We start from the raw sequence: 25,659 nt of genomic DNA, 5'->3' as shown, positions 1-25,659 counted from the left end.
GCTGTTCCTTCTTTGTCACGAGGTCCAAGTCCTGGAATTCTCTTCCCACTCTTTTGTGCAAAACTAAAATAAACTGAGGGGCAAACAGCCCCTTGAAGGGAAACCTCCAAAATAAATCACAAATGAAACTTAAAATATCAAATATGATTTACTCTCAACTGCCCCCAGACAACTAGGGGTGGGCCATAAATGCTGGCCAGCCAACAACATCCACGTCCCACAGATGAGTAAAAAAAGGGTTGATAATGAACCCCAGTCCCAGCTGGGCATCGAAGAGCTCGATGGTGCCTATGGACACTGCATGCTCCCTCTTTAGGGGAGGAACTCGCTTCCCAACTGGCCAAACTAAGGTATAGTCTTTTAATAAGTGAAATGAAAACACAATATTTGAGTTAGTTGAAAAGATCCTTAGAAAATCAGTGTTACTGAGTACTAACATGGACCCATAACTGAAACAATCTTACGTCCTCAGCTACTCACTGATGTTTGTCCACTAATTTTTGTTTGCTTTTAAACAGACCTTCTAAATTTAGTTCACATTTTAAATGTCCCTATAAAAAGGGCGCAGAAATACTGGACGGGTTAGAAGATTGAGTGATCTATGCAAGAAGCACTTTGCAAATCTCATTTGATTTGTACAGTGCAGTTATATTTTCTCATCACTGAAGCAAAATAAAGCAGACCCAGTACTAATTACTGGAAAAGCAAGAGTTTATTGTACAAGGAAAACAAATATCATTCACTCACATCCAGCCTCAAAAAGTAAACAAGGAAACAAATCCAATCTCTGAAGAGACTTACATTAAACACGTTTCTATGCAAGATCCCAAATTAAGTTATTAAATGTTATTCACAACCATACAGAATAACTGTTCAACACTGGTACTTCATTTTAAAAAAAGCATTTGGGTAAAAGTTGCCTGAGAAAATAAAAGGCGACTCCAGAAACATATTCAATTTAACATAATTTTAAATAAAGAGAGTATAAAATTGCAGGTTTCTAAATCAGCTGTTTTTTTTAAACAAAAATAACTTCCACTCGTGATTATTGCTGGGGAAATTCAGCTGGAGCTTGAATTATGTGACTGTTTCCAATGTACTATGATTCAAATATTGATAGTTCAGCTTACTCACCGACTTAGGGACAGTTTCATTCCTAAAATGCTATTCCATTGTGTTACACAGACTGCTGCTGTGTCTAAATGTGCCACAGCCAGCCAACACTCCTGGGTAGTCCAACCAGTAATGCAATATGCAACTGGCAGACAGTTGGCAACATGTTCATAACTGATCTACACAACATAAAGAAACAAGTGCAAGTTCTTGCTTGCCACACTCTATAACTAGATTTAGAAACAACCTCCAGTGCTGGTGATATTACAAGTCCCCATCATAACACAGCGGCAAGTGGATAAAACCAACTAAATTGGAATCCTGAGATACAGTGATGAGACGTTTCCAAGTTATCCTTCTTGCTGTTGGATGAAAGGGTTTGGAATGGCCTCCATCCCATCCTGTGGGCAAATGAGAACAACTGAGGTCCCTCTGCATACAACCAAGCCAAGCTGCCGTGTGTCTTCAGTTAACTTGTATTGGTCATCCGGATCTGAAATGTATCAATGTCAAGTTTGTACAAAATTATTAGCTCCATTATACAAAACACTATGTGGAACGTACTAAATTGATTATGGGAAATTTAATTATATTTACTTGAAGGAGGGGAACAAACTGTATTGACTTGGAACCTTTAACATAATAAAATGATATCCCAAGGTGCTGCACAGGAAAAACTGATAGCAAATCACAAGGAAAAATTTGAACAGATGACCAAAGTTAGTCCTAAAGGAAAAAGTGAAAGGTAGGAAAGCAGACAAGTTCTGAGAGGGCCTTGCTGAACTTTGGCAGCTGTAGGCATGGTCTGGTCACCAATGGTGGTACAGTAAAAATCATGGCTGCCCAAGTGGCCAAATCTGAGGATTACGTTGTGGCCATGGAGGGATTGGAAAGTGACAGTGAGAATTTTAGAATTGAGACATTAAGCAAAAGCAAATTTGGTCAGCAAGCACAAGGACGATGGGTGAATGGACTTGTTACGAATAAAGACATGGGTAGTAGAACTTTAGATGACTTCAAGTTTATAGACAATATAATTTGAGAGGCCAGCCAAAAATGCTGCAATAATCTTTGTAACCTCTAGAATTGACACGGATGAGGGTTTCAGCTGTTGATGAACTAAGACAAGGACACAGTTGGGATGTTAGAGTTCAAAAGAGGAGGTCTTAGTGATGGCACAAATATGTGATTGGAAGCTCATCTCATGGTAAAATATAATAAGAGGTGCAAACAACCTGGTTCAGTCTCAGCCAGTTGCTGGGAGGGGGACGGAACAGGTGGCTAGGAAACAGTTTGGAGTGGGGACCAAAAACAAAAGGCTTGGTTTTTTCGATATATAATTGGAGGAAATTTCCACTCAACTGGATGGACACACTGGTTACAACCCACCCACCACAATATAAACATTGCCTGGTGCTCTCGATTGACAAATCAGAATAAAGATTTGACTGAGAAATTGGCAGTGAAGTCCTCTCTGCTCTGCCAGGAAGGGCACTGCCTGCTGCATTAATGCCAGTTCCAGAAGCCTTCCATCTGTGAAAGATGATGGACACAAAGCAAATCCATTTCAGATGGGATGTTTTCATATGGCAGTATCCAGGATATGATTCCTTATTGTAGATGAGTATCTGTATGGCACCAGATTTCACATTTGACTTTCAGATAGTGATGCACATTGCAAAGTTTTTTTAAAAATTCATTCATGAGATGTGAGGATCAGTAGCAAAGGCCCATCCCAAACTGTTCTAGAAAAGCTGACGGCGAGTAGTCTTCTTGAACCACTGCAGTACATGTTGGGAGATACATCCACAGTGCTGTTAAGGAGGAAGTTCCAGGATTTTGACCCAGTAACAATGAAGTAATGGCCATACATTTCCAGCGAGGATGGTGTGGGACATCAAAGGGAACTTGGTGGTAACATTCCCGAGGAATATACACTTGGCTTCATAACATCAGATGTAGGAATGTCAACTGATGATTGCAATGGGAGATGGTCAGACCCAGGACACTGCACCCAAGGAACTCTTGCAATGATGTTCTGAGACTAAGAATGGCTTCCAACAGCTACCTTTCTCTGTGGTAGGCATGACTCCAGCCAGTTGAGCTTTCCCCAATTCTTATCCTACATCCATAGTCAGACTACTTTTGGCTAATAAAGTTGAAACTCATCAGAAATGCCAAACTCAAGCGATGAGATAGCATGTCCCAAAAGAGTCTTAGGACCCCACTTCACAGTTTGTCTAGGATCACTTTGTCTAGGATCAATGTTATTATTCAGGAAGTGGATACCGCTTTACAGAAACAGGAGGAAAATTAATCTCACTTTTAGTCATTTTATGTTGAAGACTTTCCACAAAATAAATTATAAAAACCAGAAACATTGTTGTGGTTTACCTCTCACATACTCTATTGTTCCATCCAATACAAGATTGAGGAGTGGGTCAAATCCTTTTAAAATCCCACTTGCTGTCAAGTGAAAAGAAAGCAAGTTAAACAAACTTGAAATGAACTCTTAACATATTATACAATTCAACCAACTATACAGCACACTACTTATCACTATTGTCCCTTCCTCCTGCCATATTGATACTGAAGTTAACACTGCCAATGAAGGCCAGTACTGAAACAGCAAGGCTTCAATTTCCAGGTATGGTGATTTTAAGCTATAACTGAACAGTGCTACATAATATAGAACCCCTATAGTGCAGAAGGAGACCATTTGGCCCATCGACTCTGCACCAATCACAATCCCACCCAGGCTCTACTCCCACAACCCCACATATTTACCTTACTAATTTTCTGACACTCGGGTCAATTTAGCATAGCCAATCAACCTAACCCCATACATCTTTGGGCTGCGGGAAGAAACCAGAACACCCAGAGAAAAACCATGCAGACATGGGGAGAATGTGCAGACTCCACACAGACAGTGACCTAAGGCTGGAATTGAACCTGGTCCCTGGTGCTGAGAGACAGCAGTGCTAACCACTGTGTCACCCTGTACTTCACTACGGAGAGCTGTATTTACGTCACTTTACAGCTCGTTTTATTCCAGTTGAAAAGGTAATTAATTGTTGACATTTCTATTTTAGTCCATTTTGCATTTTCTAAACCCAAACTCTCATTACCAATCTAAAATGTCATTCTGGGCAGTTGAAGGTTAAAAAAATTTAAACAAGTTACTTCCAAAACAAACAAGGTGGATAAGTATATCACTTGACTTCACCAATAGCAATCTAATTTGTATCATGGTTCTTTAGAAAGATAGAAGGTAGGAGGAGGCCCTTTGAGCTTGCTCCGCCATTCATTACGATCTTGGCTGATCATCCAACTCAATAGCCTAATCCTGCATTTTTCCCCCCATAACCTTTGATCCCATTCATCCCAAGGCTATATCCAGCCACCTCCTGAATGCATTCAATGTTTTGACGTCAACAATTTCCTGTGGTAATGAATTCCAGAGGCTCACCTCTCTTTAGGTGAAGAAGTGTCTCCTTACCTCCATCCTAAAAAAATAGAAGTTGATGGAGTTGGCATAGGGAGGGTGGCTGGTAAAATTGGAACAGGATGGGAATAAAGTCACCATAGTCTCAGATGACCATAGGCAGTGACTGGTGGTGATTTAACCTGAAGATCACCACACCTCAGGCGAAGGGCAACGTTGAGAAGGCAGGGCCTTCATGAATAACCTCAGCCCTGTACAGGAATTGAACCCAAGCTGTTGGCGTCATTAGCCAACTGAGCTAACATGACTTCTTTCCTCAAACATTTGTGAACTTATTCCCAATACTTATCCAAACAGCTCCCCACTTCTTCCCCAAACTATCACACTATCAGCTGTTGCTGGCGTCTCTCGTAAGCGTCAAGATTATACCTGAAAATTATAAAGGCGAGATTACCAAACTTTACCTTCTCGTCCGCCTTGGAACTTCACACGGATTGTTTTATCTATGTACTTGGAGAGGTCGAGAATGCTCTCTTTCTTTTTCTTCTCCTTGTCCTGAATTTAAAGATACAAAAGGAAATGTCAGAATCTGGATCCACAAAGCCCGAACCTGGTGCCAGAGCCTCCCGTTAGCATCCCCCAAACCCTTTTCCAATTTTAGGAATGTGCAACTAGATCACGCTGCTGACCTGACTCAGGCTTCCTAAAACAGTTAGCACAATGAAACTGAAACAAGGAATAAATAGAGCCCTAGCGCGGGGCTGGAGTTTCAGGACAAGAGCCCGGGCGCGGGGCTTGGGCTTGAGGAATCGGGATTCAAGTCTGGAAAGATCCAAAGAGTCCAGTGTAGTAAGGGACAGCGGGGTTGGGCTTAGTCCAGAACCCAGAGCCCACGCGGGGTTAGGCTAGAGCCTTCCCCCCCCGGATGCTCCGGGTTTATAGTCACAATCCCCAGGGTTATTCCAGCTTTAGGCCCAATCTGAAGCCCAGCCGCGGGTTCCCGAGCCCGTAGCTCAACGCCTCTCCACACTCACCGCCATCACTGCGCCCGCAACCTCTGACCTCCCAACCCCATGACCTTTAACCACTACCCGCAGCCAGAAATTCCACCCCCCTTCCCCCGGAGCCGGTTTGCCGCGGTCACCATTCCGACAGCGGCCGCCTCTCCGCCTCCTTTAGAGAAAAATATTTACAAATTTAACAGCCGGTTCACCGCTGCCGGACTGCGCCAATATCGGCCCTCCCCATTCGCACCAATTGGACTCGTCCGGCTGCGGTGCGGGCGTGACCATTGTGCCGGCTGGAGGGGGGTCCCTGGCGGTGTGGGAAAGATGGCGCTGGGAGTGCGGCTGCTGCTGATTGTCCTCCAGCTCCGACAGGTACCGGCTCCGCATCCCGGGATCCGACCCGCCCCCCCCCGGGGCTGCAGACCCAACCCCGGGACCCAACCCCAACCCCGGCTCCATGCCCCAAATCCCGGGCCCCAGCAACAAACCCAAACCCCAGGCCTATCCCCGGGGCAACCGACTGCTCACCCTGACAGCGACCCCATCCCCACAGAGCCCACTGCCCAGACCCCAAATACCCTTACCCCGACCCCTCTTCCCCGTCCCGACCCCCCCCTCGTCCCGACCCCCCCGTTTCCCCATCCCGTTCGCCCACCCCGGTGCCCCGTCCCGTTCGCCCACCCCGTCCCGTTTGCCCGCCCCGGTGCCCCGTCCCGTTTGCCCACCCCGGTGCCCCGTCCCGTTTGCCCACCCCGGTGCCCCGTCCCGTTTGCCCACCCCGGTGCCCCGTCCCGTTTGCCCACCCCGGTGCCCCGTCCCGTTTGCCCACCCCGGTGCCCCGTCCCGTTTGCCCGCCCCGGTGCCCCGTCCCGTTTACCCACCCCGGTGCCCCGTCCGCCCACCCCGGTGCCCCGTCCCGTTTGCCCGCCCCGGTGCCCCGTCCTGTTTACCCACCCCGGTGCCCCGTCCGCCCGCCCCGGCGCCCCGTCCCGTTTGCCCGCCCCGGCGCCCCGTCCCGTTTGCCCGCCCCGGCGCCCCGTCCCGTTTGCCCGCCCCGGCGCCCCGTCCCGTTTGCCCGCCCCGGCGCCCCGTCCCGTTTGCCCGCCCCGGCGCCCCGTCCCGTTTGCCCGCCCCGGCGCCCCGTCCCGTTTGCCCGCCCCGGCGCCCCGTCCCGTTTGCCCGCCCCGGCGCCCCGTCCCGTTTGCCCGCCCCGGCGCCCCGTCCCGTTTGCCCGCCCCGGCGCCCCGTCCCGTTTGCCCGCCCCGGCGCCCCGTCCCGTTTGCCCGCCCCGGCGCCCCGTCCCGTTTGCCCGCCCCGGCGCCCCGTCCCGTTTGCCCGCCCCGGCGCCCCGTCCCGTTTGCCCGCCCCGGCGCCCCGTCCCGTTTGCCCGCCCCGGCGCCCCGTCCCGTTTGCCCGCCCCGGCGCCCCGTCCCGTTTGCCCGCCCCGGCGCCCCGTCCCGTTTGCCCGCCCCGGCGCCCCGTCCCGTTTGCCCGCCCCGGCGCCCCGTCCCGTTTGCCCGCCCCGGCGCCCCGTCCCGTTTGCCCGCCCCGGCGCCCCGTCCCGTTTGCCCGCCCCGGCGCCCCGTCCCGTTTGCCCGCCCCGGCGCCCCGTCCCGTTTGCCCGCCCCGGCGCCCCGTCCCGTTTGCCCGCCCCGGCGCCCCGTCCCGTTTGCCCGCCCCGGCGCCCCGTCCCGTTTGCCCGCCCCGGCGCCCCGTCCCGTTTGCCCGCCCCGGCGCCCCGTCCCGTTTGCCCGCCCTGGCGCCCCGTCCGCCCCGTCCCGTTTGCCCACCCCGGCGCCCCGTCCCGTTTGCCCACCCCGGCGCCCCGTCCCGTTTGCCCACCCCGGCGCCCCGTCCCGTTTGCCCACCCCGGCGCCCCGTCCCGTTTGCCCACCCCGGCGCCCCGTCCCGTTTGCCCACCCCGGCGCCCCGTCCCGTTTGCCCACCCCGGCGCCCCGTCCCGTTTGCCCACCCCGGCGCCCCGTCCCGTTTGCCCACCCCGGCGCCCCGTCCCGTTTGCCCACCCCGGCGCCCCGTCCCGTTTGCCCACCCCGGCGCCCCGTCCCGCTTGCCCACCCCGGCGCCCCGTCCCGCTTGCCCACCCCGGCGCCCCGTCCCGCTTGCCCACCCCGGCGCCCCGTCCCGCTTGCCCACCCCGGTGCCCCGTCCCGCTTGCCCACCCCGGTGCCCCGTCCCGTTTGCCCACCCCGGTGCCCCGTCCCGTTTGCCCACCCCGGTGCCCCGTCCTGTTCGCCCACCCCGTCCCGTTCGCCCGCCCCGGCGCCCCGTCCCGTTCGCCCGCCCCGGCGCCCCGTCCCGTTCGCCCGCCCCGGCGCCCCGTCCCGTTCGCCCACCCCCGTGCCCCGTGCCGTTTACCACCTCCCCACCTCTGTCCCGTTTGCCTTCCCCCTCCTTGTCTCACCCTCAGAACCCCACCTATCCTCAGAACCCACCTCTGTCTCGCCACATCCTTGTAATCCCCTCTCCCCACTGAGACTAGTTCTATCGTACAGAGCCTAGCTACTCCTCCCATGTTAATGCTGTGTTTTGGTTCAGCGTGTTGATCATTGCTATTGCTATCTTTTGATCTTTGGCTAAGTGAGCTGCTTTTCATGTCCGCTGTTGATGGCCACTTGTGATACCAGATTTCCTACCTTGTAAGCTTAGACCTCAACATCATTGTAAATGAAATAAATAATTGACAGTGGTCATATGGTTCAAAAGGAAATAAAGATGGCAATTGTACTCTGGTAGTTGTCTCACTTGCTGTCCCGCTGTGTTAATTCACCAACTATAGGTTTTGGCCAATTGCAGGTTGGCATAGTGTGTATTTTCCATTTTTGGAGCAGCTAATCTGATGCAATTTACCTTGAAATATGCAGGTGCTGTCTGAGTATGGGATGGTTCATGTGCTATCTGAGAAAGAGCATGGAAATACAAAAGATTACTGCATCCAGTTCAACCCCTACTGGGCCTATTTACCTCATGATCTCAGTAAGGCGGTAAGTGTGCATCAGGGAACATTTCCAAAAATTCACTTCACACTCGCTAACACTCAGAGTCTGAGTAATCATTTTGTGCATCTGGAGATCAGCCTATTTTTTCGGTCCAGGTAGGGTTCTTATGCCTTAGAAATCTCCCAAGGAGGGATTCTAGATGGGCTGTGCAATGTCTCATCCCTTAAAGGTGCAGGCATTGTACTAATTTGCGCTGGTCTGTTTTCCAACCTGCAGCAGTGCAACTAAAGAAGGTATGGCTGCAGTATTGGAAGTGGGCACAGAGGAACTGTAAGGTATAAAATCAAGTTTCTGGCATCCAGTTCATGGATGTATTTCAAAAACTGCTCCTTGCATCTGAAAATGAAGTCAAAGTCAAACAGAAAATGTATTTTTAAAAATCCTTTTCTAGGATGTGGCTGTTGCTGGCTCGGCCAGAATTTATTGTCCATCCCTAATTGCTCTTGATAAGCTTCCTTCTTAAACTGCTATAATCCTTGTGATGCGAGTACGCATATACTTAGGTTGATATTTCGCTGTCCTCTCTTCTCGTAGCCTAATGTTTTAAGCATGAGGCTGGCAAGGAGGAGAATGGGTCGTGTATGTAGTGATAATGTGGCCGTCCAGGTGGATCCCATTCAGTGTGACCTCCTCATTTCCAGCCTCGCGCTTAAAACAACTGGGCACAGGCAGCCCAAATGCTGACCATTCCCACAGAAACATGCTGAACAGAGGAGGATTGTGATCCATGACAGCGGATAGATACATAAAGAACAAGGCTGCTCCCTGGTAACGTAACCAGCGTGTTTAAAACATTAGGCTATGAGAAGAGAGAACAGCGAATTAGCAACTCATGTATATGTGTACTCTCATCACATGGATTGTAACAGTTTAAGAAGGAAGCTCATCACCATCTTCTCCCAGCTGTGTGCCTCAGGGACCAGTGCTGGGTCCACTTTTATTTGTCATTTATATTAATGACTTGGATGAGACTTTAGGAAACAGGGTTAATAAGTTTACAGATGACACCAACATTGTAGGGCTGAAGAATATTACAGATTGGGAGGGATGAGACTTGAAAACAAGGATGAGAATATTAAAATCAAGGTATCGGTGGACTGGGAAACAATGTAGTTCAGCAACTTAGGATAATTGGTGAATGGAACTTGGTGTGAATTTAGATGCTGGAATGGAGTTATGAATGAACATGATTTTATGAAGCGTGACAGAAGGGAAGCTGACCAAGACAGCATTGCAAGAGTCAAGTTTCAAAGTAACAGAGATATTGATGAGAGTTCCAGCAGCAGATGAACTGAATCCGGTTCAGTCAGGTGATGTTACTGAGGTGGAAGTAGGCAGTCTTAATGATGGAGTGGATATGTGGCTGGAAGCTCATCATGAGGTCAAATGCAACAATCTGGCTTCAGTTCAGAGGAGCTAGGGAGAGGAATTAAAACTAATCGGGAGCAGAATTTATGGTGGGACTAAAGACAGTGGTTTGACCTTCCCGATATTTAGTGGAGGAAATTTCTCCTCATCCACATTAGATGTCAGATAAACAGTCTGATGAATCAGAGACAGGAGGGAGCCAGGTTCCACTTTGTAGAGCTAGCTGATCTTAGTTGGAATAGCACTTAGGATGTTAGTGGTTCACTGAAACAGTGTTGTCTCTTATTGCTAAACAGTGACGCCCGGGAGTAGTTGCTTGTTATGCCTTGTGTAAGGACAGGATCAAGTTTCGTTACAATGATCTTCACATGGAACATAGAACTGTACAGCACAGTACAGGCCCTTCAGCCCTCGATGTTGTGCCGGGTTATGTCCGAACCCAAGATCAAGCTATCCCACTCCCTATCATTCTGGTGTGCTCCATGTGCTATCCAATAACCGGTTGAAAGTTCCTAAAGTATATGACTTCACTATCACAGCAGGCTGTGCATTCCACACCCCAACCACTCTCTGAGTAAAGAACTTACTTTGGATATCCTTCCTATATCTCCCACCATGAACCTTATAGTAACAGCTACATCCACCCGAGGAAATAGTCTCTGAATGTCCACTTTATCTATCCCCCTCATCATCTTACAAACTTCTATTAAGTTGTCTCTCATCCTCCTCAGCTCTAAAGAGAAAAGCCTCAGCTCCCTCAACCTTTCCTCATAAGGCCTACCCTCCAAACCTGGCAGCATTCTAGTAAATCTCCTCTGCGCTCTCACCAATGCTTTCACATCCTTCTTATAGTGGGGTGACCAGAACTGCACACAATATTCCAAATGTGATCTCACCAAGGTCCTGTACAGTTGCAGCATAATCCCACGGCTCTTACATTCAAACCCCCTGTTAATAAACACTATAGGCCTTCTTCACGGCTCTATCCTCTTGAGTGGCAACCCTCGGAGATCTATGGATATGAACCCCAAGATCTCTCTGTATTCACATTTCAGTAGTTTGCTGACATGCATTCTATAGGCTCACATGTGAAGAACAGTCATTCACACAAAGTACTGGCTGGCATCTTATTTCTGTAGGAACACCTCCCAAGCAAAGATTTGGTGCCTTAAAAAGTGAAGGAAACAATTATTAGAGATTGTTCTTTATAAATTTTTGTCCACGCAAAGTGTAACATGTGTTTGAGATCAGTCACAATTAATAATGTGTAATACTGTTGCTATGCTTTTTAAAATTAGTAATATTCTTCATTTTAAATTCATTTTAAAATAAAGCACATTTCCAGTGTGACATTTATTCAAATTCAATTATTTTTCACCAGGAGTACTTTTGATTCACTGAACATAATTCTGGAAACATCTTGCCCAGTCTGTTTATCCTGCATCTAGAATTATGTTCCTTTTTCTCTCAGTCTCTCTTGCAGCTCCAGGACCTGACATCCTCTGACTTGTGCACACCTTCAGATGTACCCCTACAGGGCTTTAGCAATAGAATTGCCATGGTGATGCGTGGGAACTGTACTTTCTATGAGAAAGTGCGACTTGCTCAGATTAATGGAGCCAAAGGACTGCTCATCGTCAGCAGGCAGAGCCTGGTAAGAAATGTTGGACATTGTTCTGCTTCAAATGATTGTGCCTGTATTAGTAACTTCACACTGTTGCATTTCCTGTTAGCTAAAGTGATACTAAAGACTGCATGTAGCTACCACTCCTGTTAATTGTATTGTTATGTGAATGACTAGAAAAAAAATCACTTGTAGAGGTTTACAGTATGGAAACAGGCCCTTCAGCCCAACTTGTTTTGTGTCGCCCTTTTTTAAACCACTAAGCATGTCCCAGTTGCCTGCATTTGGCCTATATACCACTATACCCATCTTACCCATGTAACTGTCTAAATGTTTATTAACAATGTGAAGCAGAAAGCTGGTATTTATTTTCTTCCTCCACTCTCTTTCTCAGGGGTGCTGAAGCCAATTGCAATGCCACTGTGGCTGCTTAGGTAAGATAGCAATGCGTTAGGAATGCTACGGCTGAAAGCAGCATTCCCATTCCTAGTTCAGTATGAGGGTTACAACTGTCATTTGAGTTAGTGAAAGGTCTTATTTTTTAATTAGCTGTTTCAGGGTAGTGAGTTTCAGTGGCATTAAGCATCACAGAATTACCTTGGAATGAACATTTTAATCAAGTGCAGTTTGGTTTTAAAACAAGGGTTGCATATACTCTGTATCCTGTGTCTATAATTACATGTTACTTGCCATTGTGTCTTGGATGAGAGCACATTGGCATTATTCCCCCTTGTGGGAAAGAGCAGAACTGAAGGCAATCATTATAGATACCAAGAAATCAAATAAGGGATTCCGAAGAAGTTCTTTATCTAGAAAATGACGTGAATGTGGGCTGTACCACCACAGAGTGTTGAGAGAGAATTCATATAAGGAGAAGTTCTATAAGCATATGAGGGAGATGGGAATAAAGAGTTATCCTGATGTTAGATGAGGGAAGTAGTTTACTAACTCCAGTGGAACAGAAACGGTGACATGGATTGGTTGGGCTGACTGGCCTGTTTCTATGCTGTATATTTTATCTAATTTAATATAATTTACACAGTTTCATTCCACAGTGGGATCCACGTCAGACTTGCTGTAAAACTGAGACTCACAACTGGCCTCTATTGTGATAAACCTGCTCCATAAGTTCCTCCTCTGGAGGTGAATCACAGATCAGATTTAATAACGTTGGTAATGTGACTGATTAATTTACTTTATCTTGAAAGATACTTCAGTGGTACAACAAAAGGGTTAGTGTTAATTTTCTGTGCATTTTCTCTCTTCTTTCTTTGCTCAAATGCCTCCTTTAGCTCCACCAAATTAACTTAATCAATCTTGTCATTACTTTCAAATCCTGTATCCGCCTCAACTGTATCCTACCTTCGAGGTCTCTTCTAGCTGGATCTCTCTATACCATGTCCAGGGCTCATTTGATGCTTGCTTACAGTTGGTTTGCTTATTTCCCTGCTGTCCTAACAACTTCCACTTTCAGTCACCACTGATTTGTCTTACCCTTTCTCCATCATCATCTTTCAGCATGCACAAACTCCTGCCCTCCCATCGACGTTTCAGCGACTTGACATCCACCGTTTTCCCACCACATGCTGAAGCGTTTTCAGGTCTTGATGAATGTAAGGGAAGGTACAGGAATGTCAGTTGCCAGTAGTTGCTTGCCTGAGGCAAATGATGCTCTTTATCTTCTGTGGAGACTCTAGTGTAGAATCAATGCACATCCCTCACCCTTTCTCTTCCCTCTTTCTGCCCACCATCCCAGCCCCACTATAGCTGCTGTGTCTCCATGGTAACAGTTGGATGGCAGTCCAATCAGCTGTGGGTTTCAAGGGTAACGTTTTGGTTACTGTTTAATAATGAAGTGCTGGGCATTGTTTGGTATAAATTACACTGGCCTACCCTCGAATTGTTTCCTCAGAAATGATTGGAATTCAAGTGGTTTATCTTCTCAGTTTTAAGTATTTCAGTGCAGCATTTATGCTACCTGAACATCAATCATTTGCTGCTCCTGTTTCTCATCACATGAAACCCATGTATTTGTAAATAAATAGGACTTGTGGCACAGTGGCAGTGTCCCTACCTCTGGACCAAAAGCTCTGGGTTCAAGTTCATGGAAGGAAGGTGTGTAACATAGTTCGATAGGCTGATAATCAGCTTGGGGATACTTCCATCACTTTCCCCACAAATCTCAAAAGGGAAAAAAAAATGTGCAGAGGTACATTAAAACAAATCTAAAAAGTAAATAACTTTAATACTGAATCCACAAGGAACTTTGCAATACACCCACCCAAAGAAGAGTGTGATTGGTTCGAGCCATCGAGTGAGCTTGTGGTCCCCAGCCACTAATTTTGGTGACCCTTTGTGTAACTCAATTTTAGAACAGGTAGGATGTTAAACTTAACCTAGTCAATGAGGTGGACATCCAGACCTTTCAAACCATGTCTTGCTGCAGGAGTTTTATAGAACTCGGCGCTGCTTTGAGAGAGGGGCTGCAGTGAAAAAGGGTTTCACCAGTAGTTTTCTAGATTTCACAAAAAGCCTTACATGTGCGCGTACTTCTGTCGAACTAAACTCCTTCAGTGTCAACATTTAACCTTGAAATTGCTGGTGTAAACGCTCCTGTACCATAGCTGTGATAGGCTATGGATCAGAGGTGGTAAGGCAAAGCAATTTACAGTGTCTGAAGCTCAACTATGTCTGTCATCTTTTGCTGCCCTTCTAGATAAGTATTTTATTTTTTCAAAGTTTTTAAGTTGTTTTAGTTATGCAATTTGACTTTACTTTTACCCCATCCTGGTTTCAATCATTTCCACTCTCCTTCCCTGCCCTTTGTGGTTATTCATTGTTGTGCTGGGATTTGTTATTTCCTACTTACCAGCCCTCAGTCTTACCCTTTTCATTCAGGCTCCTCCGTCCACTCAGGTAAGTGTTTGGTCACATCCCTGGCAAACTCCCAAGCGCTCCATCCTACTTGCTGTTGTCAAATTTTAATTTGTCCAACTCCTGGCTCCTTTGAATTATTTTGTGCTTTGATGTCCTGGGCAGCCTGTTTCTGGATATTCTGCCCAATTTACTACTGTGATCCAAGATCCCATTGAGTGTCCTCCCCCACTGCTAACTTGCCTGTAGGCCTATTGTCCTTATTTTTTGGATCCCGACCAATAAGATGTTTCTGAGCATGTTCCTCAGCCCAACTTCTTTAACACTACTTTTTTCTTGTCTGGTTTTATGCGTTCCCTTATCTGACCACAGGAGGCTTCTTGCTGTCCTGCTGAAATTAGAACCCTGCTCTGCAATTTAATTATTTTTGCTTTATTCCTTTTCTGATACTCCTGCCATACAGCTATTCTTTTCATGGCCCCAGCTCCCTTTTTTAAAATTTGATTTATTATTGTCATGAATTGGCATGCAGCGAAAAGTATTGTTTCTTGCACGCTGTACAGACAAAGCATGCTGTACATAGAGAAGGAAAGGAGAGGATGCAGAATGTAGTGTTACAATCATAACTAGGGTGTAGAGAAAGATCTAACTAATACGAAGTAAGGTCATTGAAAAGTCTGATGGCAGTAGGGATCTAGATCTAAGAAGCTGTTTTGGGTCGGTTGATGTGTGACCTCAAACTTTTGTATCTTTTTCCTGATGGTAGAAGGTGGAACACAGTATGTCGGAGTATGTGGGGTCCTTGATTGCGCTTTTTTGACGCAGCGGGAAGTGTAGATAGAGTCAATGGACAGGAGGCTGGTTTGCGTGATGGACTGGGCTTCGCTCACAACCCTTTGTAATTTCTTGTGGTCTTCAACAGGCCAGGAGCCATACCAAGCTGCATTACAACTAGAAAGAATGCTTTCTGTGGATCTGTAAATGTTGGTGAGAGTCATAGCGGACATGCCGAATTTTCTTAGCCTCCTGAGAAAGTAGAGGCATTGGTGGGCTTTCTTAACTATAGTGTCAGTGAGGTGGAACCCTGTGATCTGGACAATTAGAAACTTAAAGCTTTTGACCATTTTGACTTCATCCCCGTTGATTTAGGCAGGACCATGTCCTCCACTGCGCTTCCTGAAATCGATGACAATCTCCTTTGTTTTACCAACACTGAGGGAGAGATTATTGTCATTGCACCAATTCACCAGTTTCTCTATCTCTATTTTTTAATAGTCCCAAATGCTTTAAAGATAGTTCCAGTTATTTTCCTAATAGCCTCATGAACAGCGTCACAAGGAATCCAGTAGTAAAAGGAATAAACACGCTGTCATCCTGCCAATTATCCATTGCCTAGTAGTGATTTTATGTGAAATGTTGACCTAGTTAAAAGCCATGCACTGTTTGTGCAGATACTGCCTGAGGCATTCTGCTGTCTTCTCTTATATTTCTCAAAACTGTTCAATAAACGCACAATGAAACAATAGGATTATAGATGCGTCAATTTCTACTATCATGTCTGATTAATGTACGATTGTTATTGTTCTGTTCTGCAGGTGCCTCCAGGTGGAAATGGGAGTCAGTATGAGGAGATTGATATCCCAGTTGCTCTGCTCAGTTATGATGACATGCTTGATATATCAAAGGTAAAGCTTCTCATATGTCCCTGTTAGTGGGTGGGGTGCTTTGGAAGATTTACTGCTGATTAGAGTGGGTCAAATGTTATTCTCACACAAATAAATCAGTAGAAGTGAGTGAAGGAAAAGAGGAAGCAGTTAAAATCTGAGACACCAAATCATAGAGCAACATGAAACAGACCGAAATTAATTGGCAGCCATTTTGTACTGATTGAGCAGACTGCTGTGGCATACTGCATGTATTCAGTTGTTTTTCCATTGTTACTTTTTCTGCTTCACTCTGCTCTACCCATGGCACTAACTCACACCATCTACAACTCAAGCCATCATTGGCAGTCTATTCAGTCTGCAGGAGGTCATTGCTGTCAAGTCTGCTTCTCACTTCACTCAATATCCACACACACTCACTTTTCAGCAACAATCTCCGGACAGTGACAGGGAGCAGGAAACTTGGTTGATTATCTGTTCCTCAGCCAGAGGCAATTAGGCTGTGGTCCCCTTCCTGTCCATCCAAATCAGTTGCAGTTATTCCTGCCCTATTCTGCAGCTAAAGGAAGCAATTGTCTTAAAGTTTGTTTATTTAGTGTCACAAGTAGGCTTACATTAACACTGCAGCGTAGTTACTGTGAAAATCTCCCAGTTGCCACACTCCGGCGCCTGTTCAGGTACACTGAGAATTTAGCATGGCCAGTGCACCCAAAGAGCATGTCTTTTGGACTGTGGGAGGAAACCAGAGCACCCAGAGGAAACCCACGCAGACATGGAGAGAATGTGCAGACTCCACACAGACAGTTTCCCAAGCCGGGAATCAAACCCAGTCCCTAGTGCTGTGAAGCGGCAACAGTAACCACTGTGCTGACTTCTGACAACATCAAGAGCTTGCATTTATATGATGCCTTTAATGTTGTAAAATATCCCGAAACATTAAGAAGAATGTTGTCAGCTGCGGTTCAGTTGGTTTACTCTTGCCCCTGAGTAACATGATTCTGGTTTAAGCCTCACAGCAGGACTTTAGCACGGAATTTGAGGCTGACAATGCAATGCTGTATTAAGGGAGTGCCTTCAAACCATGGCCCTATCTGACTGCTCAGATCGATGCAAAAGGTTTTAAGTCACCATTTTGAAGAGAAAGAAGGGGGTTATCCCTGTTATCCAGGCCAATATTTATCCCTCTATCAACATTATCAATTCTGATCATTATCACATTAGTGTTTGTTGAACTGTGCTGTGTGTGTTGGTTGCTGCCAGCAGTGACAGTGCTTAACGTAAGAACGTAAGAAATAGGAGCAGGAGTAGACCATCGAGCCTGCCCCGCCATTCAATAAGATCATGGCTGATCTGAAGTGGCTCAGTTCCACTTTCCCGCCTTCTCCCCATAACCCTTAATCCCCTTGCCTATCAAAAACCTATCTACCCGCGTCTTAAATATATTTAGCGAGGCAGCCTCCACCACTTCAACGGGCAGAGAATTCCAGAGATCCACCACCCTTTGAGTGAAGAAGTTCCTCCTCAACTCTGTTCTAAACTGCTCCCCCTTATCTTGAGGCTGTGCCCTTTAGTCCTACTGTCCTTCCTGAGCGGGAAGAGCCTCTCCACCTCTATCCTATGCATCCCATTCATCATCTTATATCTCTCAATGAGATCTCCCCTCATTCTTCTAAACTCTAACGAGTACAAGCCTAGTTTATTCAGCCTCTCCTCATAGTTCAACCCCCTCAACTCCGGTATCAGCCTAGTAAACTTCCTCTGCACTCCCTCCAAGGCCAAAATATCCTTGCGTAAGTGTGGCGACCAAAACTGCACACAGTACTCCAGCTGTGGCCTCACCAGTGCCCTGTACAGTTGCAGCAAGACCTCCCTACTTTTATATTCAATCCCCCTCGCTATGAAGGCCAGCATCCCATTTGCCTTCCTGACCACCTGCTGCACCTGCAGGCTGGGTTTTTGCGACTCATGCACAAGGACCCTGAGGCCCCTCTGCACCGTCGCATGCTGCAGTTTTTCGCCATGTAAGTAATAGTCCTTCCTACCAAAGTGGATAACTTCACACTTGCCAACATTAAATTCCATTTGCCAGTTCCTGGCCCATTCACCCAGCCTATCTAGATCCTTCTGCAGACTTTCCACACCCTCCGCACAATTTGCCGTTCCACCAATCTTGGTGTCATCAGCAAATTTCGACACCATACACTCGGTTCCCACCTCCAGATCATCTATATAAATGGTAAATAGCTGAGGCCCCAGCACCGATCCCTGGGGCACTCCACTAGTCACCAACCGCCAATCCGAATAGCACCCATTGACCCCCACTCTCTGCCTCCTATTTGACAGCCAATCCCCTATCCACGCTAACACCCTATCCCCAACTCCATGCCCCCTAACCTTCTGTAATAGCCTCTTGTGCGGCACCTTATCAAACGCCTTCTGAAAATCAAGAAACACCACATCTACCGGCTCTCCTCTATCCACCGCCCTAGACACATCCTCATAGAACTCCAATAAATTCCTCAGACACGACTTCCCCTTAACGAAACCGTGCTGCGTCTGCTCTATCAAGCAATTCTCCTCAAGATGCCTCGCTATTTTCTCCTTGATCACGGATTCGAGCATTTTACCTACAACAGACGTTAAACTAACCGGCCTATAATTCCCTGCCTTTTGCCTGCTACCCTTCTTAAACAACGGCGTAACATTAGCCATTTTCCAATCTTCCGGCACTTCCCCGGAATCCAGCGAGGTTTGGAAAATAATCATCAAGGCATCCACTATCACCTCCGCCATTTCTTTCAGAACCCTTGGATGCATTCCATCCGGTCCTGGAGACTTGTCCACAATCAGTCCCTCCAGTCTTTCGAGCACTGCCTCTCTAGTAACAATAATGTCATTCAGGCCCTCCATTCCTACCATCTTCCCATCGCTAACACCCAGCAAACTATTCACGTCCTCCTCCGTGAAGACCGAAGCAAAAAAGTTATTCAAGGCCTCAGCCATTTCCCCATCCCCTACTATTAAGTCCCCCCTCTCATCCTCTAAGGGTCTTCATTGGTTGTAAGCCCTTTGAGATGTTCGAAGTTATGAAAAGTACTGTATGAATGCAAGGCTCTACTGAATTTGATGTAAGCTTTGCAAGTTGATATTAGGACCAATGTCTAAAAGCTTGATTGAAGTGGTAAGTTACAAGGAACACGTTAAAGGAGGCAGAGCAAGGAGAGGTGGAAAGATTAAGGCAAGAAATTCTACAACTAATGATCTTAATAGGTGTGGCCACCAGTGATAGAGCAATGAAAAAGACACACAAGAGTCAGAATTGGAAGAACACGTGGATTTCTGAGAGTTGTAAAGCTGAAGAAAATCAGACAGGCAGAGGTAAGATCATGGAGGAATTTGGAAAAAATGGGTGAGAAATGTTAATGTTAAAGGAAGGAGATGGTCTTGGTGATGAAATGTATATGACAGCACTACTCTGTCTGAATGCAGGCAAGTTTGTGGATGACTTGTTACTGTTTCTTTTCTTTCTTTGTTGTGTAGCAGTATCAAGGCAGCAATGGGAGCTTCTAATGGCAGCGCAGTCAAATGGGAGTGTGTTCAGAGCTGTGCTGCCATCTTATGATGCAGTGGGTTGATGTACCAAGTACGCCATAATACATTTTGATCAGTTTATATGGGTAATGAAAAATAATAAATTCAAGGATGTGGGTATCACTGACTATGCCAACATTTATTGCCCATCCTTAATTGCCCTTGAGGAGCTGGTGATGAGCTGCTTTTTTCACACCATTGCAGTCCATGTAGGTACATGCACGCTGCTGTTAGGGAGGCAGTTCCAGGATTTCAACCTCGTGGTAGTGAACGTCACTCTAATTCCAAGTTGGCTACGTGACTTGAAGGGGAACTCCCAAATGGTAGGTCACATACTCTACTGGGACCCATTAGGGTCACATTCTCTATTGGGTAAAACAAACTAACTTATTAAACCAAACCAAACCAAATAAATTGAGGGACAAATTAAAAGAGCAGCCCCTTAAAGGGATACTGCATCATTTCCATAATATGTGAAGAAATGGTGTCGAGGGAGGGTTTCAAATTCCTGGGACACTGGGACCAGTTCTGTGGGAAGTGGGACTTGTACAAATTGGATGGGTTACATCTGGGTAGGACTGGGACTGATGTCCTAGGAGGACTGTTTGCTAAAGTGGTTGGGGAGGGTTTAAACTAATATTCCAGGGGATAGGAACGTATGTAAGGAGTCAGAGAAAGAGGGAGCAAGGACAAAAACAAAGGTTAGAAAAGGGAATAGGAAAAGTGATAGGCCGCAAAACCAAGGGTAAAGTTCAAACAGGGCTATAGAGAAAAATATTGGGAGCAAGGCAAACAGTGTTAAAAAGACAAGCTTAAAGGCGCTGTGCCTTAATGAGTGGAGCATTTGCAATAAAGTGGATGAATTAATCATGCAGGTAGATGTAAACGGGTACAATATAATTGGGATTATGGAGAAATGGCTGCGGGGTGACTGGGGTGAGAATTGAATGTCCCAGGGTGTTCAGTATTTAGGAAGGACAGGCATAAAGGAAAAGGTGGTGGAGTGGCCCTGCTGGTTAAAGAGGAAATTAACACAATAGTGAAAAAGGATATTGGCTCTGACAACATGGCACCTATGTGGGTAAAGTTGAAAAATACTAAGGGGCAAAATGCATTAGTGGATGTCATATATGAGACCCCCAAACTGCAGTGGTGATGTTGGGAATGGCATTAAACATGAAATTAGAGATGCATGTGAAAAGGGAATATCAGTGATCATGGGTGATTTTAATTGCACATGTATTGAACAAATAAAATTAGCCACAGTGTTGTAGAGGAAGAATTCCTGGAGGTATACGGGATAGTTTTCTTGACCAGTATATGGAGGAACCAACTGGAGAGCAGGCCATCTTAGACTGGGTGCTGTATAATGAGAAGGGAATCATTGCCAGTCTGGCTGTACAAGACCCCTTGGGGATGAGCGACCATAACATGATCAAATTTTTTATCAAGATACAGAATGAAGTAGTTGACTCGGAGACAAGGGTGCTGCATCTTAATAAAGGAAACTTTGAGGATATGAGGCATGAGTTAGCCATGATAGATTGGGGAGAGTTATTTGAAGAGATGACAGTGGATAGGCAATGGCAAACATTCAAGGAATGCATGGGGGAACTACAGCAACTGTTTATTTCTCTCTGGCACAAAAGCAAAATGGGTAATATGGCCAATCATTGCTCGCAAAGGAAATTAGAGAAAGTATTCAATCTAAGGAAGGAGCATACAGATTGGCCAAGGAAAATAATAGGCCTGAGGATGGGGAGCTGTTCAGAATTCAGCAGAGGAGGACCAAGGGGTTGATTAAGAAGGGGAAAATACAGTATGAAAGTAAGCTTGCTGGGAACATAAAGACTGACACTAAGAGTTTGAATAGATACATGAAAAGAAAGAGGTTGGTGAAGACAAATATGGGTCCTTTATAGACAAAAATGGGGGAATGAATAGTAGGGGCCAAAGAAATGACCGAGCAACTGAATACATACTTTGGTTCTGCCTTTACAAAAGAGGACCCAAATCAAATGCCAGAAATGTTGGAGAATGCAAGATTTAATGAGAGGGAAGAATTGAGGGAGATCAATATTAGTAGAGAAATGGTATTGGGAAAATTGATGGGATTGAAGGCAAATAAATCCCCCGGGGCCTGATCATCTACATCCCAGAGTACTTAAGAAAGTGGCTCTAGAAATAATGGATGCGTTGGTGGTCATTTTCCAGGATTCTGTTGACTTTAGAACAGTCCCTGCAGGTTGTCACTCTAATATTCAAAAAGGGAGTAGAGAGAAAACGCAATTATAGACCAGTAAGCTTAACATCGGTACTGGGGAAAATTCTCAAATCTGTTATCAAGGACTTTATAGCAGAACACTTAGAAAGCAATGGCAGGATCAAACAGAGTCAGCATGGATTTATGAAGGGGAAATCATGCTTCATAAGTTTGTTGGCTTTCTTTGAAGACGTAGAGTTGACAACAGAGAACCAGTTGATGTGGTATGTTTGGACTTTCAGAAAGCATTTGTCAAGAGATTGTCATGTAAGATGCATGAGATTGGGGAAGTATTGAGATGGATAGAAAATTGGCTGGCAGAGAGGAAACAAAGAATAGGAATTACTGGGTGCTTTTCATATTGGCAGGCAGTAACTAGTGGGGTGCCACAGGACCAGTGCTGGGATCCCAGCTATTCGCAATACATATTAATGATTTGGATGGGGGAACAAAATGTAACATCTCAGTTTGCAGATGATACCAAGTTGGGTGGGAGGGTGAACTGTGACGAGAATGCAGAGATCCTTCAGAATGATTTGGACAGGTTGAGTGAGTGGGCTAATCAATGGCAGATGCAGTAGGTGGATAAGTGTGAGGTTATTCATTTCAGAAACAAAAACAGAAAGGCAGATTACTACCCGAATGGTGTAAATTGGGAGAGGGGAGTGTGCATCGGGACCTGGATATCCTTGTCCACTAGTTACTGAAGGTAAGCATGCAGGTGCAGCAGGCGGTAAAGAAGGCAAATGGCATGTTGGCCTTCATTGCCAGAGGTTTGAGTACAAAGCAGGGATGTGTTGTTGCAATTATACATGGCCTTGGTGAGGCCACACCTAGAATATTATGCGTGGTTTTGGTCTCCTTTTCTGAGGAACAATGTTCTTGGTTTCAAGGGAGCGCAGCTAAAGTTTACCAGGCTGATTCTGGGGATGGCGAGACTGATGTATGAGGAGTGAATGACTAGGTTAGGATTGTTTTGGCTGGAGTTCAGATGAATGAGGGGGATCTCATAGAAACCTATAAAATTCTAACAGGACTAGACAGAGTAGTTGCAGAAAGGATGTTCCCAATGGTGAGGGAGTCCAGAACACAGTCTGAGGATTCAAAGTAGACTGTTTAGGATGGAGGTGAGGAGACATTTCTTCACCCAAAGAGTGGTGAGCCTTTGGAATTAAATACCACAGAAAGTAGTTGTTGCCAAAACATTTAATTTATTCAAGAGACGGCTGGGTAAAGCACATGGGGCGAATGGGATCGACGGTCATGGGGAAAAAGCAGGATTAGGCTATTGAGTTGGAAGATCAGCCATGATCGTAGTGAATGGTGGAGCAGGCTCAAAGGGCCAAATGGCCTCCTCCTGCTCCTATCTTCTATGTTTCTATGTGACACCCCCAATGACACAATACCTACACACCCTGATACTGATCATTCCTATTTCTTATGTTCTTATGTTCTTATGTCAGAGAACATGCAAGCAGAATAGTATTGGAAGTTTAATACTCAACTAGCCGGAGTGAATGCAGTTCCAACACACTCAGAAGCTTGACGCTATCCAGATCAAGGCAGTCCACTTGATTTGGCACCCCATTCACCATCTTCAACATTGACTGTCTAGACAGATGCACAGGGGCGTCAGTGTGTATAATGTATAGCAGGAACTCGCCAAGACTCCTTCAATAGCACCTTCCTATCTTATGAATTTTACCACCTAGAAGAACGGAGTTGGTGGGGGTGTAGGCAGCAGATGCATGGGAACTCTCTACCTCCTGGTTTCCCTCAAAGTTATATACCATTCTTCTTGGAACTATTTCACTGCTCCTTACTAGCTCAAAATCTGGTACTTCCTTCCTAAAGCACTATGGGTGTTCCTGCAACACGTGAACTGCAGCAGTTCAAGGCGGCAACTCACTGCCACCTTCTCAGGGGCAATTAGGGATTGGCAGTAAATACTGGCCTAGCCAGCGACACCCACATCCCATGAATGAGTTTTTAAAAATCAGATTTCTCATTTTGCACAACTTCTGTTAACATGTGTTGCTACTTTAAATCCTGCTATAGCCAGTGATGTCGCATGTATGCACAAACAGAAAATGCTGGAAAATCTCTGCATGCCTGACGGCATCTGTGAAGAGTAGAGCTAACATTTCGAGTCTGGATGACCACTTGAAACTGTCCTTCTGTTCTCTCTCTGCAGATGCTGTCAGACCTGCTGAGACTTTCCAGCATTTTCTGTTTTTGTTTTGGATTCCAGCATCTGCAGCAATTCATTTTTATGTTTGATGTGTAACCTTTCAACTGGTAATACTAAATGAATACTTTTTTTTGAATAAAATGATTTATTTCCGCACAGACTTTTGGGAAATCGATCAAAGTAGCGATGTATGCACCAAACGAGCCGTTCCTGGATTATAACATGGTGGTTATCTTCGTCATGGCGGTCGGGACAGTAGCCATTGGTGGTTACTGGGCAGGAAGCAAAGATGTGAAAAAGTAGGTGATTCCTGCAGTGTGGAAATGAACAGTTAGTCTGTAGGGGGTTATTTGATTGATAGCTGTGGATACTCCCCCTGTTATCTGGGTTGAACCTGCCAGAGAACATTTGCAAAACAAAAACACTTGGTATGTTATTTGCACAATTGCGTTTCTATTTTCTCTCAGCTATTTAGTGTTGCAATCCACTGCGATCAATTCCTTGAAGTTGGATGGTTAGTGCCGATGCATATACTGAAATTACTTTACCATTGGCTGCAGAGATCATGTTCATACCATCTCATTCCACCCAACCATAATGGAAATAAACTCTCCTCTGATTGAATCTCAAATTCTTTGGAGAAACCTCTGAAGCAAGCCAAAATTCTTGTATGATTCTCTGTCCAACAGGACTAGTATGTACTGAGAATACATCACAAGCAAAATTGTCAAAGCATGTTCTAGTCACTGCACTACACTGGAGATATGGGAACACCACCACCTCTAGGTTCCCTTCCAATTCACATACCATCCTGATTCTCCTTCACTGTCACTGGGTCAAAATCCTGGAACTCCCACCCTGACAGCACTGTGAGTGTATTGGCACGACATGGACTGCCATGGCTCATCATCATCTCCTCATAATCATTAAGCGGTAGGACAGCAAACGCCCACATCCCATGAATCAATTAAAAAATATGTATCAAATATGCAAATTGGCGCAGGGTAAATAAAATTAAGGAGGTGAATGCCTGGCTCAAGGATTGGTGTGGGAGGAATGGGTTCGAATTTATGGGGCAGATGGGCCCTGTTCAGATGGGATGGTCTTCGTCTGAATCGTGCTGGGACCAGAGTCCTGGCAAATCGTATAACTAGGACTGTAGATAGGGCTTTAAACTAATTAGGGAGGGGGGGTGGGTTTTAGCTTTTAGATACAAAATCTAAAGCTTTTAGATACAAAATCTAAAGTAAAGGAGAGGGTGCGTGTGCAGGTAAATGTTGAGGATGTTCCACTAATTAAAGGAGTAGGGGGCACGAGAGAGGTTAGTAGCGTTTCTACAAATAAGGTCCAGATAAAGGCTGGTATAAAGATACTTTACCTGAATGCACGAAGCATTCGAAACAAAGTGAATAAGCTGATGGCGCAAATCAGCACAAATGGATATGATCTAGTGGCCATTACGGAAACGTGGTTGCAGGGTGACTGGGACTGGTAACTTAATA

The 25,659-nt window shown here is 45.9% G+C and overlaps 2 protein-coding genes across 5 annotated transcripts in view; one reads left to right on the top strand and one right to left on the bottom strand.

The window, feature by feature from the left end:
- Window positions 1-693: 693 nt before the first annotated feature.
- LOC145358797 (U6 snRNA-associated Sm-like protein LSm7) lies at window positions 694-5,647 on the bottom strand. Its single transcript, XM_080213098.1, has 4 exons — window positions 5,593-5,647; window positions 5,023-5,113; window positions 3,508-3,579; window positions 694-1,606 (listed from the first exon to the last, which is right to left on the bottom strand). The coding sequence occupies exons 1-4, from the start codon at window positions 5,596-5,598 to the stop codon at window positions 1,464-1,466; spliced, it is 312 nt and encodes a 103-aa protein (XP_080069224.1). The 5' UTR covers window positions 5,599-5,647; the 3' UTR covers window positions 694-1,463.
- Window positions 5,648-5,835: 188 nt separating this feature from the next.
- Window positions 5,836-25,659, top strand: part of sppl2 (signal peptide peptidase-like 2) — a 46,657-nt gene continuing 26,833 nt past the window's right edge. For 3 of the 4 annotated variants that reach the window (XM_080213094.1, XM_080213096.1, XM_080213095.1), the window contains exons 1-5: window positions 5,860-5,937; window positions 8,448-8,567; window positions 11,422-11,604; window positions 16,044-16,133; window positions 24,317-24,456. In XM_080213094.1, the coding sequence (XP_080069220.1) occupies window positions 5,890-5,937; window positions 8,448-8,567; window positions 11,422-11,604; window positions 16,044-16,133; window positions 24,317-24,456 (581 nt within the window). In that variant the 5' untranslated portion in view covers window positions 5,860-5,889. Of the gene's footprint in view, window positions 5,938-8,447; window positions 8,568-11,421; window positions 11,605-16,043; window positions 16,134-24,316; window positions 24,457-25,659 lie in introns of all 4 variants that reach the window. The other variant, XM_080213097.1, reaches the window with a different exon arrangement.

Source organism: Carcharhinus amblyrhynchos, chromosome 26, assembly GCF_965287045.1.
Source record: "Carcharhinus amblyrhynchos chromosome 26, sCarAmb.v2.hapA, whole genome shotgun sequence".
In the NCBI taxonomy this organism is placed as follows: domain Eukaryota; kingdom Metazoa; phylum Chordata; class Chondrichthyes; order Carcharhiniformes; family Carcharhinidae; genus Carcharhinus; species Carcharhinus amblyrhynchos.
Note: the sequence above shows the minus strand (reverse complement) of the source record. Positions and strands in the feature narration are given on the sequence as shown.